We start from the raw sequence: 15429 nt of genomic DNA on the forward strand, positions 1-15429 counted from the left end.
TGACATCTTAGTCTGGCCATCCTGGGGCCTAGAGTCCAGAGGAGGAATCAGATACGTGGGCAATCTAGCGCAGTGAGTATTGTCATTAAGGATGTACAAAGGCCTAAGAGAGATCAGAAGAAAGTCAGGAAACACATTTCAGCGCCTTCAGGAACTAAGGGAAGTTCACAGTGGTTGCAGCAGGGAAATCAAGAGAAAGAAAGAGTGGGAAAAGGGGCTGGAGGTCTACGGACTGCAGTGGGTCAAATCACGAAGAGCCTTGTGCGTGATGCTCAAAAGTCCAGCTCTCTTGTAAGGGCAATAGGAAACTAACACGCTAAGCAGGGTGTGACATGACGAGGACCCCGGGAGCTTCCTGGATAACAGTGGTATCAGGTCACCCTTGCTGAGTGCTGCCTTGTTGTCTGCTGAGCACTCTCCATGCACTGGGTCATTTAACAATAACCCCTTGAGACAAGGTCTTTGGGGATCCCCATTTGAAAATGAGAGTGAGGCAGACGTGAAGTCACGTATTCAAGGACAAATCCAGGCCGCCCAGCAGGAAGACCGATGAAGACAGCGTTGTACCAGAGAGGCAACAGCGAAGAGAGGGAGAAGTGGGCAGGCTGAGAAGCTGGGGAACTTGGTACAACTTGGAGATTGGAGGAAGGAGAGCAGAAGTGAAAAATGACCCTCCCACCCCCCAATTTCCAAGTTTGAATTTGATTCCTTACTAGCCGATGACCTTGGTTAAGTCTTGTTAAGCCTTATTTTCATCATTGGTGCCAAAGACATCACCCTCAAACTTTAGGTGTTCACAGATCTGCACCTAGCCTCATTCCATAAAGGATTTGAGGTCGCTTACGAGAAAACCCCACATAATGAAATGACTTTTTTAAAGTATGAAATTCATAAGGATTGAATAAGACACACAGGGTTCAGCTCGGGTCTGGCGCACAGTAAGTCCTTCGGGAGTTTTTGGTGTTTTCCTGGTACCCACTGGCACATGCCTGATGTTCTGTATTTATCCCTCCCTTCCCGGTACAGTGTCTGGTTTCCATCCTTCCTTCCTGGCTCACCTGTCACTCCCGCGTCATCACCCTGCAATGACGTTATTTTTGTCCCCCGTCTCAATTGCTTCCTATCCGTAGCTTTGTTCTCTCGTTTGCTTGTTAAGAGCAGTCCCGTTTTTGCACCTCCAAATGGCTCTCTTGATGACACCCCCATGCATCCCGCAGCAGGGAACAATCTGTCTACTGAAATGCATGTAGAGAGTTATCTGCCCATTTTTAAACACAGATGAATGTGCTGGGCATGTAGCTGCGCCAACGAATCAGAGATGGCCCCCCACAAGAGCCAAGGCTGTCACAGCTTGACGTAGTCACTTCCAGTTCATAAAGAAGTGGCATGACAGTTGGCCTGTGTGGCTTTTCTCCACAGACGTACAAGCTTTACATTAGTCTTTCTGAAATAATGAAAACTGCTCATGGATTATTGGTAACGCCAGTGGGGACCAGCTGGGAATCGAGGGGCTTTAGTCAAGAGGAGGACACTGACTTGGAAGAGTGCCCTGCAGCTAGTCCCAGCTTTCTCTCCCATCCACCATCCTGGTCTCTCCTTCCGTCCACAGGCACATTTCTAAGATGAGCGGTCTTGGACTCACCCTCCCCTTCCACCCAAGCCCTGTTTAGAGTCAGAGTTTTTGCTTTTGACTTTCCAGCACCCCTTGGCCAGCCAGCAACCAACCCCCACGGACACTTCATTTTTTGTAATAGCTTTATGAGATCTAATTCTCATACTGTACAATGTACCAATCTAAGGGGTCCAGTTGAGTGGTTTTTAGTATATTCGCAGTTACGCAACCATCACCGCAATCAACTTTCAGAACATTTTCATCACCCCAAAGAGAAACCCCACACTCTTTTAGCAGTCACTCTCCATTACCCCTGTTCCCCCTTGCCCTCGGCAACCACTGATAGACTTTCTGTCCCTGCAGATTTGCCTGTCTGGACATTTCATATAAATGAAGTCACACTCTGTGGTCTTTGTGACTGGCTTCTTTCACTTAGCAGAATGCCTTCAAGGATCATTAATGCTGGAGAATGTACTTCACTCCTTTTTGCTGCCAAATAATATTCCATTGTATCAGTATACCGCATTTATTTTGTCCATTAATCAGCTGATAGACATTTGGGTGGTTTCTCCTTTTGGTTATGATGAATAAGGCTGCTATGACTGTCTATGCAAAAAGTTTTAAGTGGACATGCTTTTATTTCTCTTGGGTTTATCCCCAGGAGTGAAATTGCTGGTCATAAGGTAATTTTATGTTTAGCTTTTTGAGGAACTGCCAGACTGTTCTCCAAGGCAGGTGTACCATTCTGCATCGTCACCAGCAGGGTACGAGGGTTCACAGACACTTCTTACTTTCCTTTCAGATCCCTCCCTTTCGCTCCTGCCCTTGCCACTGCTGGGGTTCAGCACCTTATCCACTCTCCTGCCTAGTGTTTCCACGATTTCTGACTTCTTTCCCCAGCCCTTGCTCATCACTCCCTCTTGGATGCCCTGTTATTTATCTTTTCACCATGTGGCAATCTGCCTTCCTTTGGTGCCCATTCTCAACTGAGCAAGGTGGATCTAAGTGCTACCTCTGAGGTCTCTCTTTCCCACTCAGTCCTGGGCATGTGATGTAGATCCTTGGGTGTCTGATCTGCAGCCCCCAACTCTCCTCTCGTGGGGGTCATCACAAGGCCCAGACTTGGGGGCAGGAATTAGGAAGCCTGTTGGTAGCAGCGTATCAAATCCACATCCTTCTGTCCAGTCCTGTGGGTGGGGGATGACAATCTCCCAACATCTCCCCTGGCCGGTGGCATTAACTTCATAACAGTGGGTGTCTCTGTCAAAAGTGCCACCTGCCTGGGCGAGAGGAAGACTTGTACGGTAGGAAGAACGCAGCTGTGGAACTAGACAGCTCTGGTCTCCCAGGCCACTGACCCGCTCCACCACTCAGGGGCTGAGCACAGCACCCAATCTCTCCAAGATGGGTTTCCCTACCTGTAACATGGCGATACCACCACCTACGTTCTAGGGTTGCTGTGTGGATTACATAAGACATCTACAGACCTTGCTCAACACTTAGAAGGCACCCAGGAGATGACAGTTTCCTTCTAAGAGAGCCTGACACTCCTACATGGTAGATATTTCTAAGCAAGTAATTCCAAAATAGTTCATGGCTTTTTGTCACTGAAGGATGAAATTCCATTGTCTGACACTGAACATCCTTTACAATTTGGGCCCAGCATATTTCTCTCTGCTTACGTCCATGCCTTCTTTTCCAGTATCTCACCTGTGAGCCGTGACCTCACCATTCCTTCAAAACACATCTTGAGTATTTTTTTGCCAATGAACGCTCAGCGTCCCATGCCCAAGTCTCTCCCCACTCTCCATCTATCTTAGATCCTCTTCCAAAGCCGGGGTCAAATCTGTCCTTCTTTTTCTCCTCCTCCTCCCACAAATCCTAAGGTAACTCAGCCCAGCAATTTGCTATCGGAAACCATAGGGTTTACAGCTTCCTACCAGTCACTGGGAAATGTACTGTCACAGCTCTTGTTTTATTACTGGTAACAACTTCAACGTATGAAGCTTTGTCTTCTATCTAGTCTGCAAGGTCACTGAGAAATAAACGATGGGAACGATAGTGACCATGCGCGGAACACTTTGTGTCAGATTACTCCTCCTAGGCCCTTCACGTACATTATCTCATTGAATTTCGCCCTTGCAGCCATCCTATGAGGGATGCATTACCATCCCCATTTTACAGATTAAGAAACTTAGGTTCGGTGTGGTTAACATATTGCCTAAGATTTTTCCGCCAGGAAGCAGTGTAACTGAGATTGGTGCAAGGTCTCCTTAGTTCTGCGGCTTGTTAGCACTTCTAACATCTACCACAATGCTGGGCCCAGGGGAGGCACTCAGCTGGCCAGGAGCACTGATGAAGACAAGCCTCAGGTTTTGGCAGATCGTGGACAAGCAGCTGGTTGCCCCGCTGGCAACAGATGACACAGGTCATTCCTACTGATTTTACTAGTACACCTACCACCCCCTCCACCCAACTGAGGGCGGCGCTCACCCCATTTTGGCCACGGTCTTTTTGGAAGAAGTCTTAATGGGCTGTAACAGTCTTTATTATTTAGAGAAGACAGTGACATCCATCATGCTACCTGGGGAGAGTTCTCTGCTTCCAGGGATGTTTCTGTAGACAGTCTTCCCATGGCCTCCACCTCTATGAACAGAAAGATGTTCCAGACGGTGCACTCACTCTGAGGGTTACGGACCTAAAAACCCCCTGTAAATGGACATGCTCCGGTTTTGCTCACCTTGGCCCAAGTGGCCTGTGAGAGCTCACTTCTAAGAGATGGTGGTGGAATGTTCAGTCCTAGTTGAGATTCTTAAAAATGTTCATCTTCGAACACCAGGTCAAGGAAGGTAATGATGTACTGCAGTGGGGAGGGTACCAGCTTGGCAGCAAGACCTGGCCCTGACGGGATGGGAGCGCTCGCTGATCTCAGAACTTCCTTTATCTGTAAAATGAAAGTGATGGACCATATGGGTCTGCGGTCCAATCCAGCCACAGAGTGTGCCCTGGAAGGTGGCAGGGAGGAGGAGTGGAGGCAGAAAGGCCTCGAGCATTTCCTAGGTGTGTGTGTGGGAGGCGGACAGGGAGGTGGAAGAGCTCTGAAGCCTGAGAGGGGAGAACGGTCCACTCCTGAAGGGAACAATGGAACCGGAGGGGCTCAGGAACAACCCACCTTGAACGGCAACTCTGAGAAACTGGGTAACGTTATTGATTTATGAAACTGGCACTCTAGCTGCCAGGTCATTCTTCCTCTGAGGACAGGGGTGTCACTCTCACCCTACTCATCTCTAGCTCTGTTCCTAGATTCAAGGGTAATCTTACCAAGGCAAACTTTGACTTAGCTCATTTTCAGCTTGGGAGCCAGCTGAGTGATGATTTTGCTCTTGCCACCTCTGCCTCTAGGGGGCAGCAGCTGCAAAACCGCCTTGTTCAGGGGTGGGTGCCAGGCTGGCTGGGGGAGCAGTGGGCAGGATAGGGTCTCTGGCTGTTTTGGTTGCATCCACAGGTGTGATCTCAGAACTGGACATTTCAGGACCTCAAGGCCTCACCAACATTTTCCCAGCACCTAAAGCCAACTAGGCAGGCCGATTTTTCCCGTGGTCAAAGTGCCGAGATATTTCTTTGCTGAGCAGCTTTGGGAACAGGCAGGTAGGAGGGACTCAGCGATGCGCAGAGATTGAAACTTCCATTCTGGTAACCGCACAGCCTAGAGGAGGCTTGGTGTTCACGGGACAGGAGTGAGCTGGAGTCAGCCTGGAAAACCTACAGGATGTGGCAAACTGTTTCCTTTCTTTCAATGGACCACAAGCTCCTGTTGTTTTAACAAGTACTCAGAGAAATAACATTTTGATAACCCCAGGATCTGCTGGTGCTTTCAAGCTATGCTCCGCTGATCTGATGAGGGACGTTCACGGAACAGTTCAACAGCAAGAGCACATGGGGAAGATAGCCATGAGGTAACTCATTACCATACAGCCTCATATGGATACAAACATCTGCCCACATTAAAAATAACACACTCACGAGGGGATAAAGCGTGAGCTGGGGGAGTCTGCCATAGCCTTGACCTCCCCCGTGATGCAGACTTCATGCAGCTCTGCCCCTTTAAGCCTGCCCCCATCCCCAGAGTCTCTGACCAGCAAATCTCTTATATGAACAATGATGCCAGAAGCAGTGCCAAGTGAAGGGGGTGGCTCTGGAGGAGGAGAGAGCCCCTCCCTCCCCATGACATTCGGGGTGCAAGAGGTAAGTCCCCACCATGGAGGTCAGGTCTGGAAAAACACGAGAATGCCTCCTGGAAGGATGACTGTCAGTGAAAGCTCTTCCTTGATTAACTGTGGTTTTTAAAATCAAGCACTGAGGGCCCTACTTAAACAGCTGCAATGGGCACTTTGTCCTTTCCCATTTGGCAAACATTCATTGGCTTTCCTTGCACAGAATGGTGGGAAGCCAGGCGGGCAAGGTGGTACGCTGTTGGCAGCACCCCCAGTATGTGCCCAGTCTCGCTTTGGGGAAATGGCTGGAGACGGGGCGCGCGCATCCCTGCCAGTCACGGATGGGAGTGCGTAACGGGAAGGAAAAGAAGATTCCTATGTGCGCCAGACCCTCTCCCTGGTAGGTTAGTTCGCAATTAGGTTAAGCCTCCAGGCTCTACAAGAGCCTTGAGGCTCTACAACTTCTCAAAGCGAGACACAAATTAAAATGTTAACATATCCTGTTCAATTCACAATAAGACATTACACTAGACACAAACTCACATCCTATAGCTCTGAACCCCAGGAAATGCCTACAGGATAGAGAAAGGTGACTCACAGGGGGAATGTGGCACATGAAAAAGAGGTTGATTGATGCTCTGCTGAAAATCCATCTTTGCTCTTCCAAATTGCTCACTCAGGAGAGGCAAAGAGGCACTTAAACTCCATCCTGTGGGACTCCCCCTCCCCCAAAACCTCTAGTTTAGATCCTGTTGATTCTTCTAAAGGCAAACAAGCTTCTTGAAGAAATTACAACCCCTTTCTGGGTCCTTCTGGCCTCCTCTTACTCCAGAGAGCAGTAAGGATGCTGGTGTCCAGAATGGGAGTGTGTCTGTTACGGATGACCCAAGACAGCTGGGTGTATTTAAGGAGGTCACGACATATGGGCCAAGGAAAGGATGGTTCTGGAAAACTAACTTTGGCTCAGGAAATAGTCAAGGGGTCTCAGTTTGTTCCCACCCATTTTTTCCAGACCAAAGAAAGCTCTATTTTCCAAAGGCTTCTGAAATGGGATGAAACTGATTCAGTGACTCATATAGGGGTGAACTCTAAAAGGAAACTGTAATCTGCAGTGATTCTGAACTTTTCAACTGAATGACGGCAACTAGTTCGTCCTGATCTTACATTCAGCTCAGATTAAGAATAAGGCATCGGAAAGCTATATTCTCTCCTCCAAAGAACAAAGAAGACCCAAGAGAAGGAAGGTTGGGTGGAGGTGACAGGGCTTCAGCCTGAAGAGACAATGAGATTTGGATCTATCCAGACGAGGAAGCTGCTCAGAAGTGTTTGTAGGCTGAAACAATCTAGTTTTGATAAAGACTTCAGGGAAGCAGTCTGACGAAGTGCAGCCCACATTGCGATGGTCTGACCTCGGCTAACAATAATGACTGACAGCCCTGGTCTCATTTGAGCCGGGGGTTGGTGAAAGGGAGAGAGAAAAAAAAGCAGCTCTCTGCATCAAATAAAGTCATGAAAGTAATACACGTCTCCCCCTTGCTTCTAATGACTGGGATCACTGGCTTTCCTGGGCTCGTCACACTGCCCATCAGCTTGAGAGGCCACTAGAGCCCACTGAAGCTGAAGGACCCATCTCAAGAGCTTTGCAGAATAGCAGAGCAGAGAGAAAATGAGCTTTCAAGGGTACTTCTTCCACAAGCCTTCGCCGCGAGACCTAGTGGGAGAGCGGGGAAGACCCTGCTTGGGGTGGTGGAACATAATCTGGGAAGTGGAGATGGTTCTCTGGGGCCATGGGATGGCGACTTTGAGCAGAGCACAGGCAAGGCCTGGCCAACCCACAGGGTGGGAGGGGAGGCCAGCTGACGCCACCAGCCCTCTAGTGGCATCTCCCACCATGGGGAGTTCAGCCGGGTAATAAACAGACACTGGGTCAGGGAAAAATACTGAGAGATTGCTCTTAGTTACCCTGGGAAATGGCGGGCAGCAGGAAAAGCATTTCAGGCTTGTGCCTCCATAGGGCAGCACTCTCTTGTGTAATTTTAAGGCTCGTTTCCAAGGGTTGAGTGGGTCCCTCCAAATGGGTCCCTCCCTCTAGCTCATTAAGCCCTTTCCATTATGGGGTGTGCCAGGCTGATGACTACTAAGACTGACTCACAAGTGGTCCTCAGCGATGCCTGGGAAGGAAGGGCACCGACTCCAACTTCAGAATTAAAAGAGTACACTCAGATGAGGAAGGTGGTAGGGAAACAGGGTGAGAGATAAAAGGGGCTATCTCTGAGACTGCTTGTGTGACACGGGGCTGTATTTAAATCAGAGGGCTCTGGCAGTGGAATGGCTTTCCTTGTGTAGAAAACAGAGCCAATCTTTCCCAGCAAAATATTGAGAAGAAAAAGCTGAGTATGCCATGGCCTCTGCCAGGCAGAAAGTGTCCTATGGTCATTTTCTCCATTCTGCTTGGCATAGAAAAGATACTGCCCTCCACCCCATCCCCCTTAATGTGCTGTTACCTACTGACTGGTCTGATCAGAAACACCCTGGGTTGTTAGAATGGTTTCTATATTCAATACTAAACAGGGTGGTAGTGCGACAGGCCCCTGTGAAAGGAGAGACACGATTATATTGCAGTCAAATAATTTAAAATCCTAGATCAGTATATAAAAACACCCACTCATTTCTGAAGGACATTCTGCAGCGTGCGCTTCAGTGTCAAATGAAAAAGATATCTTCCAGAATTTGGTTCTCCTCCAGGTCTTCAGGGGTCCTGCCTGCCCTGGTCTTGTTCCAGGTCGATTTCAGAGGACTGCGCCGGCAAGTGCTGTGACTCCAGGACCCCGCTTCTCTGGAGGGATGGGACCGAGGTTTGAGAGCAGTCTTTGGACTCAGAGATTGAACCAAATCCAACAGCGATGTTTCATACCTGTAACACATGCAACGCAGACAGAAAGTGGTCAGACCAGTAGGACCTTAGAATCCAAAAAGCCCACAGAGATGGGCTGCCCTGGGCAAGAATCAGATCCCAGATCACATCACGTAAGAGGGTCTTCCTTCTAGGGAACTTCAGGGACGGCAGACACCAGAGGGGCTGTCTGTCTGTAAGCTCTTCTCTTCTGCTGACTACTAACATTCTTTTCTAACCTGTGAGGAGAGACTGTGGAGTGGGCAAAATAATCATGATAGCAGTAATAAAATGAGTAGTAACATTTATTGCAGGCTTCCTAAGTGTCAGGCTGTTCTCAATGCTTTACAGGTCTTTCTCCCTTGTTTGACCCTCCACTCAACCCTACGGGGTAGGTAACCCCTCCGATGCCCGTGATACACGTGAGGAAGCCAAGGCTAGGGGAGGTAACCCATCTAACGCGAAGTTGTCACACGGCGGAGTGAGGATTTGAACCCAGGCCGTTTGCTTCCAGGGCTCCTACACAGGGCACTAAAATTGCCTCTCAAGTCTTCACAGTGAGACAGACTTGATTTAAATCTCTCATCGTTTGCAAGCTGTGTGATCTCGGGAAAGTTATTCAGTCTCTCAGTTCAGTTTGTCATGTTGTAAGGGACCAACAGAACTCCTGTCAGGATTAAAGCAATGGTTTGGTATAAATTAACATGTTATAAGTACTCAAAAACTCCTACTTTCTCTAGCATCTTGGGAAAAAGAACCCTCATCTGAATGTGACGAGTTCCCTCTAAAGAAGGACTGCCTCAATGTCCAGCATTTTTATCAAAGTGTTAAGCTTGGAGCAGTTTAGAGGCCGAGAAACTAACTATGGTCAATGACACCCTCATCCACGCCCCACTGTTCATATTTCCAGGGCAAAAGTCAAAGACATAAATACGTCTGCCTCCACATTCATTCATCCAAGGGGTCAAGTAACTTCTACTGACATGACGTGAAGCCTCAAGCAGGGCACGTGTGAGCTGCGTAGCTGCACGGGGTCCTGCGTTTGGTTTGATGCTCTATTGTTGCTGTCTTGAAATTCCTAGTGATCGTACCCTTGACCTTGCGTGTTAGAAATCAAGTCTGGGACAAAGGCGCAGGAGGAGATGACGCTGATCATGGATGTGTGGGCTCAGGCACACAGGCACGGTGGGCAATGGGCAGTGTGGATGCCAAACAGCTGGCTGGCCTGCCTGGTGTGTACACGCATGCCACAAGCAATCTAGGGTGGTGCAGGGCCCCACATTCGTGATGGTGATGGTGTGATGGTGGCAGAAGCAGCAGTGGTGGCGGCGGCAGTGGTGGGAGGCTGGCTTGCTTATCTTCCCAGAGCTCAGTGCCAGTGCAAAAATATTAGCTCTCTGGCCTGAGCACTGGGATAAGAACGCTAGTGTTTAGGCAATAAACATCAGTACATTACTCCAAAAGAAAAGCATACACATGGACATTGTAATAAAGCTATCAAAGAGATACTAGAATTCTTCAAAGAGTTTAAATCTCTGCTTTTAAAAACTGCAGCATTGCAAAGCAAATATCCACAGGCTGAGAAGTAGAAATTAAATAAAAAGATTGTTAGCACAGGGAAATATATTCAGTATCTTGGTGAAAAAGAATATGAAAATGAATATGTGTATGTTCATGTGTGACTGAAGAATTGGACACAATGCCAGAAATGGACACAACACTGTAAACTGACTATACCTCAATTAAAAAAAATAAAAATAAGAGAAAAATAAAAAGACTGTTGCATTTGATGGAAAAGAACACTGTTTTCATATGCAGCTTCAAATGAATCAATGAGGAATACAATTTTAAAGTTAATTTTTCTTTGTAATTGAAGATATAGTGATAGAAAGCATAACAGGCATTTTGAAATATCTGCAAATCATTAAGTGACTTTTGGTTTCCTGCATGACCTCTACAAGTTACAGGACACGCCAGAGAAAGCACTGAAATGGCTCTGCACAAATTTAAGTTTATATACATACATAAGACTAATGTGTATGAAGAGTTAAATCTTTTTAGTAAAGTTGTTCCACAAGAATCATCGCTCTAGATATACTAAAATTTGTATTTTGAAAAAATTTATCAGAAATCTATCCAAATGTTTCACAGCCTGTAAAATATTCTTAACAGTTCCAGTGTCAGTTGCATCAGCAGAAAGTTCTTTCTCAAAATTAAAAATTACCAAAATTTATGTGTGATCTTTCGTTTGCCAAGAGCAACTAATCTTTTAATTATATCACTTAAAATAAAGTTGCTAAAAGAATAAACTTTGATGATCTAATAAATGAATTTGAAGAAACGTGAACCAGAAAAATCTTACAATCAACCAAGTTATCACATTAATAAAGCATTATTATTTATTGTATTATATAAAATTATGATGTAAAATATATTTTTGCTATCTATAGGGTTATGATATTATTCATGTATCACCCATTGTCTTATACATTTCTTCTTCTTAAAGAAAAATGTTTTGTAATTTTAGTACCTTGAACTGCATTTATTTCATCCTATCTTTTGAATAACGGATTTTCATTTTGCACTGGTCTTGTAAGTTATGTAGCTGACCCGGCCCTTACGTCCCAGGCAAGACCAGATTACCATCTCAGGCATGGAAATGTCATATTTTTAGTATGGTATAAAAACCTGTAAATTGAAATCCTTTTTAGCGGAAAATTTTTTGCAGGTTTTATTCTCACAGCACCAAGTCAATATTCCAATACAGTTGTCTCTGTCATTCAAAACAGTGGTTTCTGTGTTCAACTGAAACATCTTTGTTTATTGGGTAAGCCAGTGCACTGGGTAACTGCTTCCGAGAAAGTTCGTTTATAAGTAAGACAGAAGGAACAGGCTTTGTGTGAACTTTCCTGGGAGCACGTGGCAATCTTGTGGTGATGCTCATCTCTTCATGTAGACCATTAAATTAAAAAAAAATCAGAAGCAATGGAAAGCCTTTATTTTTCTATGCAATTTCAAAATTTTGCTCTATACAACATGGGGAGAGGTATTCTAGATGAAGATATTAAACCAGCCTTCCTCTCTACTAAAAAGCAGAACCAGAATAACTGGGGGTCAGGCAGTATATCAGAAATCAGTCTTCCAGTGATGCAAGTTGAAATCCAGAGTAACAATAAGACTTTGTGCTTAGAGACTGATTTGATAGATGCCAACTTATTAGATAATTTGAAATAATGTTGTGGGCTTCAGACTTCTTTATAGTACTTTTATTCACACACAGTATAGTAAAAATATCTTTATAATACGGAAAGAGTGACTCACAGCACCACAGAAAGTTAGATGTGCTGTATTAGTCAGGATAAGTTAGGTCATGCAGCAGTAACAAATTCACCTCAGAATTCCAATGGCTTACTCTAATGAACTTACCTACAAAACAGAAACAGACTCACAGACATAATAAACAATCTTATGGTTACTGGGGGTGGGAAGAGGGTGGGAAGGGATAGACTGGAAGTTTGAGGTTTGCAAATATTAACTAGTATATACAAAATAGATAAACAACAAGTTTCTTCTGTACAGCACAGGGAAGTATAGTCACTGTCTTGTAGTAACCTATAATGAAAAAGAACATGAAAACAAATTTATGTATATACATGTATGACTGAAACGTTATGCTGTACACCAGAAATTGACACACTATAAGTTGACTACACTTCAATTAAAATTGAATAAAACTGAATAAAAAATTGAATAAAAAATTAAAAATTTTTTCCAATGGCTTAACACAACTCAAAGATCTCTCGTGCTTAGGCCATGTGCTCAAAGTAGGTCCTGGCACATTGCAGCTCTACTGTCTTGTGAGCTTCTCTGTTGTCTTGGCAGGGAAGACAGACTGAAGAACTGTACGAAGGTTTTCCACAGCATGGATGCAACATAACACTTCTCTTTACATCTGACTGGCCAGAACCAGTCACGCTCCAGAAGGGAGGAGAACTGGATCCTGGCGAACACCAGTAATGGCCACACCCACTGAGGAATGGGTCTTAGACAGAATTTTGGATAACTCTCTTATTTTACCAGTGAAGAAACGGAGGCCCAGAGAGCTAGAAGTGAACTGCTGGGAGTCACACAACAACTGAGTGGCAGAGCAAAGTGGTTTTTAGCCCAGGCCCCTTGACTTCCTAGACATATTAGTATATCTTTGATCTTTCCATCAAGATAAATAAGATGTGTAAGGACAGAAATAGACTCATGGACAGAGAATACAGACTTGTGGTTGCCAGGGGGGTGGAGGGTGGGAAGGGATAGACAGGGATTTCAAAATTGCAGAATAGATAAACAAGATTACACTGTACAGCACAGGGAAATATACACAAAATGTTATGATAACTCAGAGAAAAAAATGTGACAATGAGTGTGTATATGTCCATGAATGACTGAAAAATCGTGCTGAACATTGGAATTTGACACAACATTGTAAAATGATTATAAATCAATAAAAAATGTTAAAAATAAGATGTGTAACTAGCATAAAAGTAAAAGAAGAAAATGGTTGCTGTTTCCAACTACATTTTATTTTAAAAATACAGTATGATTAGTTGTAACTCAGTGTGAACACAACCATACTCCTATTCAACTGGGCCAACTTTTCACCAACAATTTAATCTACCCTAAAGTACAAATGCTTATCTTCATGGTTCTCCTGTTATCATAAAAAACTCCATCTCTCTTGAAGTCACCTTCAATTGTGGATTACGCTGTGGCAGAAGAATCAGAAAGTCTGTGGTAGGCAGGGACTCAGATTTCAGTGGTACCTCATAGCTAATTTTGTTCACTAAATGTTTTAACAGTTCTTTTGCTATAAGGAAAGATCAAATAATTTGGCAGATGAAAAGCAACAAAATAGCAAAGATTATTTTAAAAACCAAACCTTGAGAAATCACCCAATTTTACAGAAGAATTATATATGCAATCAAGCAAAATAAAAAATGAATTCCCATGGCATTTTGTACTAAATACCAGCAAAGAGCAGTGTGTTTATCAAATTGTGCTCTGTGAGCAGTGGGCCTTAGCCTGCTGATGTGACATGTGACAGAAGGCTATAAAGTTGATTAACTTGGCCTGACCCTGATGGGGATATTTGGTATTCAAATAATTTAAAGGACTATACAACTTATTTAAATTCATAAAATACCATCCCTTGAAAAACTCAGACTATATTTTAGCCAGAGGCATAAACTATGTTGGCCTTTCTTGTCTCTGCACTGCACAGAGCCAGTACTCCCGAGCTACCTAGGCACACAGGTTGACTTTAACAGCTTCATTATGGAGCGGTGATAAGCAGAAGGCTTATTTGGTCTTTTCTGCCAGCCCCATCCAGGACTCAACTTGAACTTGGCTGTACTAGCATTAATTCTGTCCTCCCAGAGCTCTCTTCCCAGTTTTGTCTGCCTCTGAGCTAGCAAGAAACTTAGACATCCAGGGGAAGGATGTAGCCTCTGCAGACCTGACTTGGCTCAATGCCATCAGCTCAAGAAAGGGACAGTCTGACACGCTGTCTGAGAATATTGGCACAAGGCTGGGAAATGAATCGATTTCATGGTCCATTCCATCAGCTGCACTGGATGAAGACCTAAACATGATGCAGGAGCTTTCCCCTCCCACTGTTGTTTCCATCCTTGGTGATTTCAGTAGACCTCTTCTGATAAACCTCGTCTTCTCTTACCTTTTAAATGATGGAATGACCCAGGGCTTAATCCTTGACCCTCAAGTCTTAGATGATTCCATTCATTCTCACGACTTTTAATAACATCATTTATCAATGACTCCTAAATGTGTAGCTCCAACGTCAACCTTGCTCTAGAGTTCCAGACTCTCACACCCAACTGTTGTCTGATATGTCCACTTGGATGTGTGATAGACATTTCAAACTACCCAAAACAGAACTCTTATTTATTCCCCCCCTCCCCCCAAATTCCACTCCTCTCCATCAACCCAACCGCTCAGACCTAACCCCTGCTGTTACGCTCGAGTCCTACCTCTGGGACAGTGCATGGGTTGAATCCCCTGCTCTTCTCTCAGGTCTTATTTTTTTGCTTTTGTCTTTCAATAGTTATGAGAATAGGGTCATTATTTTGTTTATGCTAATATCTCCAGTGCCAAGAATGGTATCTGATGCAAGGTAGGCGCTAAATATTTGTTGAAGAAAATGACTGGTCCCATGGCTTAAGTTTTAGCTCCTTCCTCCACAGGCAGCTTTTTTGATCTTTGGATCTTTTAAAAAATTACAATATATTTTAAACATTATGAAAGCATTACTCATCCATACTTCTTGTTCTCCGCTTATGAAAAAGGACAGTATACACATGGACTATGCAAATTAATTTTTCAATTAATATATTGGGAATACTTTTCCCAATTTTTTATGACATTATTTTTAATGATTTATAACATTGATTAATGATTTATAAAATTATTTTTAATGATTTTGGATTACTTTGTCTCCTGGATGCACTCTAATTTATTTAACCAATCCCCTATTGAAGAGCACTTAGGTTAGGTCCAAGGTCTTCTGAGACTAAATCAGCTATGTGTCTCATTACATTTTTTTCAATCAGTCAGTGCCCAAAGGGTATTCTCTAGTCCAATCTGTCATAAATTAGCAAAGTATTACTATCCCTATTATGTTACATAGTATTACTTTCTTTTCC

The 15429-nt window shown here is 44.5% G+C and overlaps 1 protein-coding gene across 10 annotated transcripts in view; it reads right to left on the reverse strand.

Annotated features, from left to right (window-relative positions):
- Positions 1–15429, reverse strand: part of KIAA1328 (KIAA1328 ortholog) — a 171986-nt gene that overhangs the window by 1203 nt on the left and 155354 nt on the right. For 5 of the 10 annotated variants that reach the window (XM_072948982.1, XM_072948990.1, XM_072948991.1 and 2 more), the window contains one exon: positions 4139–8740. In XM_072948982.1, the coding sequence (XP_072805083.1) occupies positions 8530–8740 (211 nt within the window). In that variant the 3' untranslated portion in view covers positions 4139–8529. Of the gene's footprint in view, positions 1–4138; positions 8741–11765; positions 12332–13517; positions 13578–15429 lie in introns of those variants that run through there. The other 5 variants (XM_072948983.1, XM_072948984.1, XM_072948987.1 and 2 more) reach the window with 4 other exon arrangements.

The sequence above is a fragment of the Vicugna pacos genome, chromosome 24, assembly GCF_048564905.1.
Source record: "Vicugna pacos chromosome 24, VicPac4, whole genome shotgun sequence".
Taxonomy (NCBI): Eukaryota; Metazoa; Chordata; class Mammalia; order Artiodactyla; family Camelidae; genus Vicugna; species Vicugna pacos.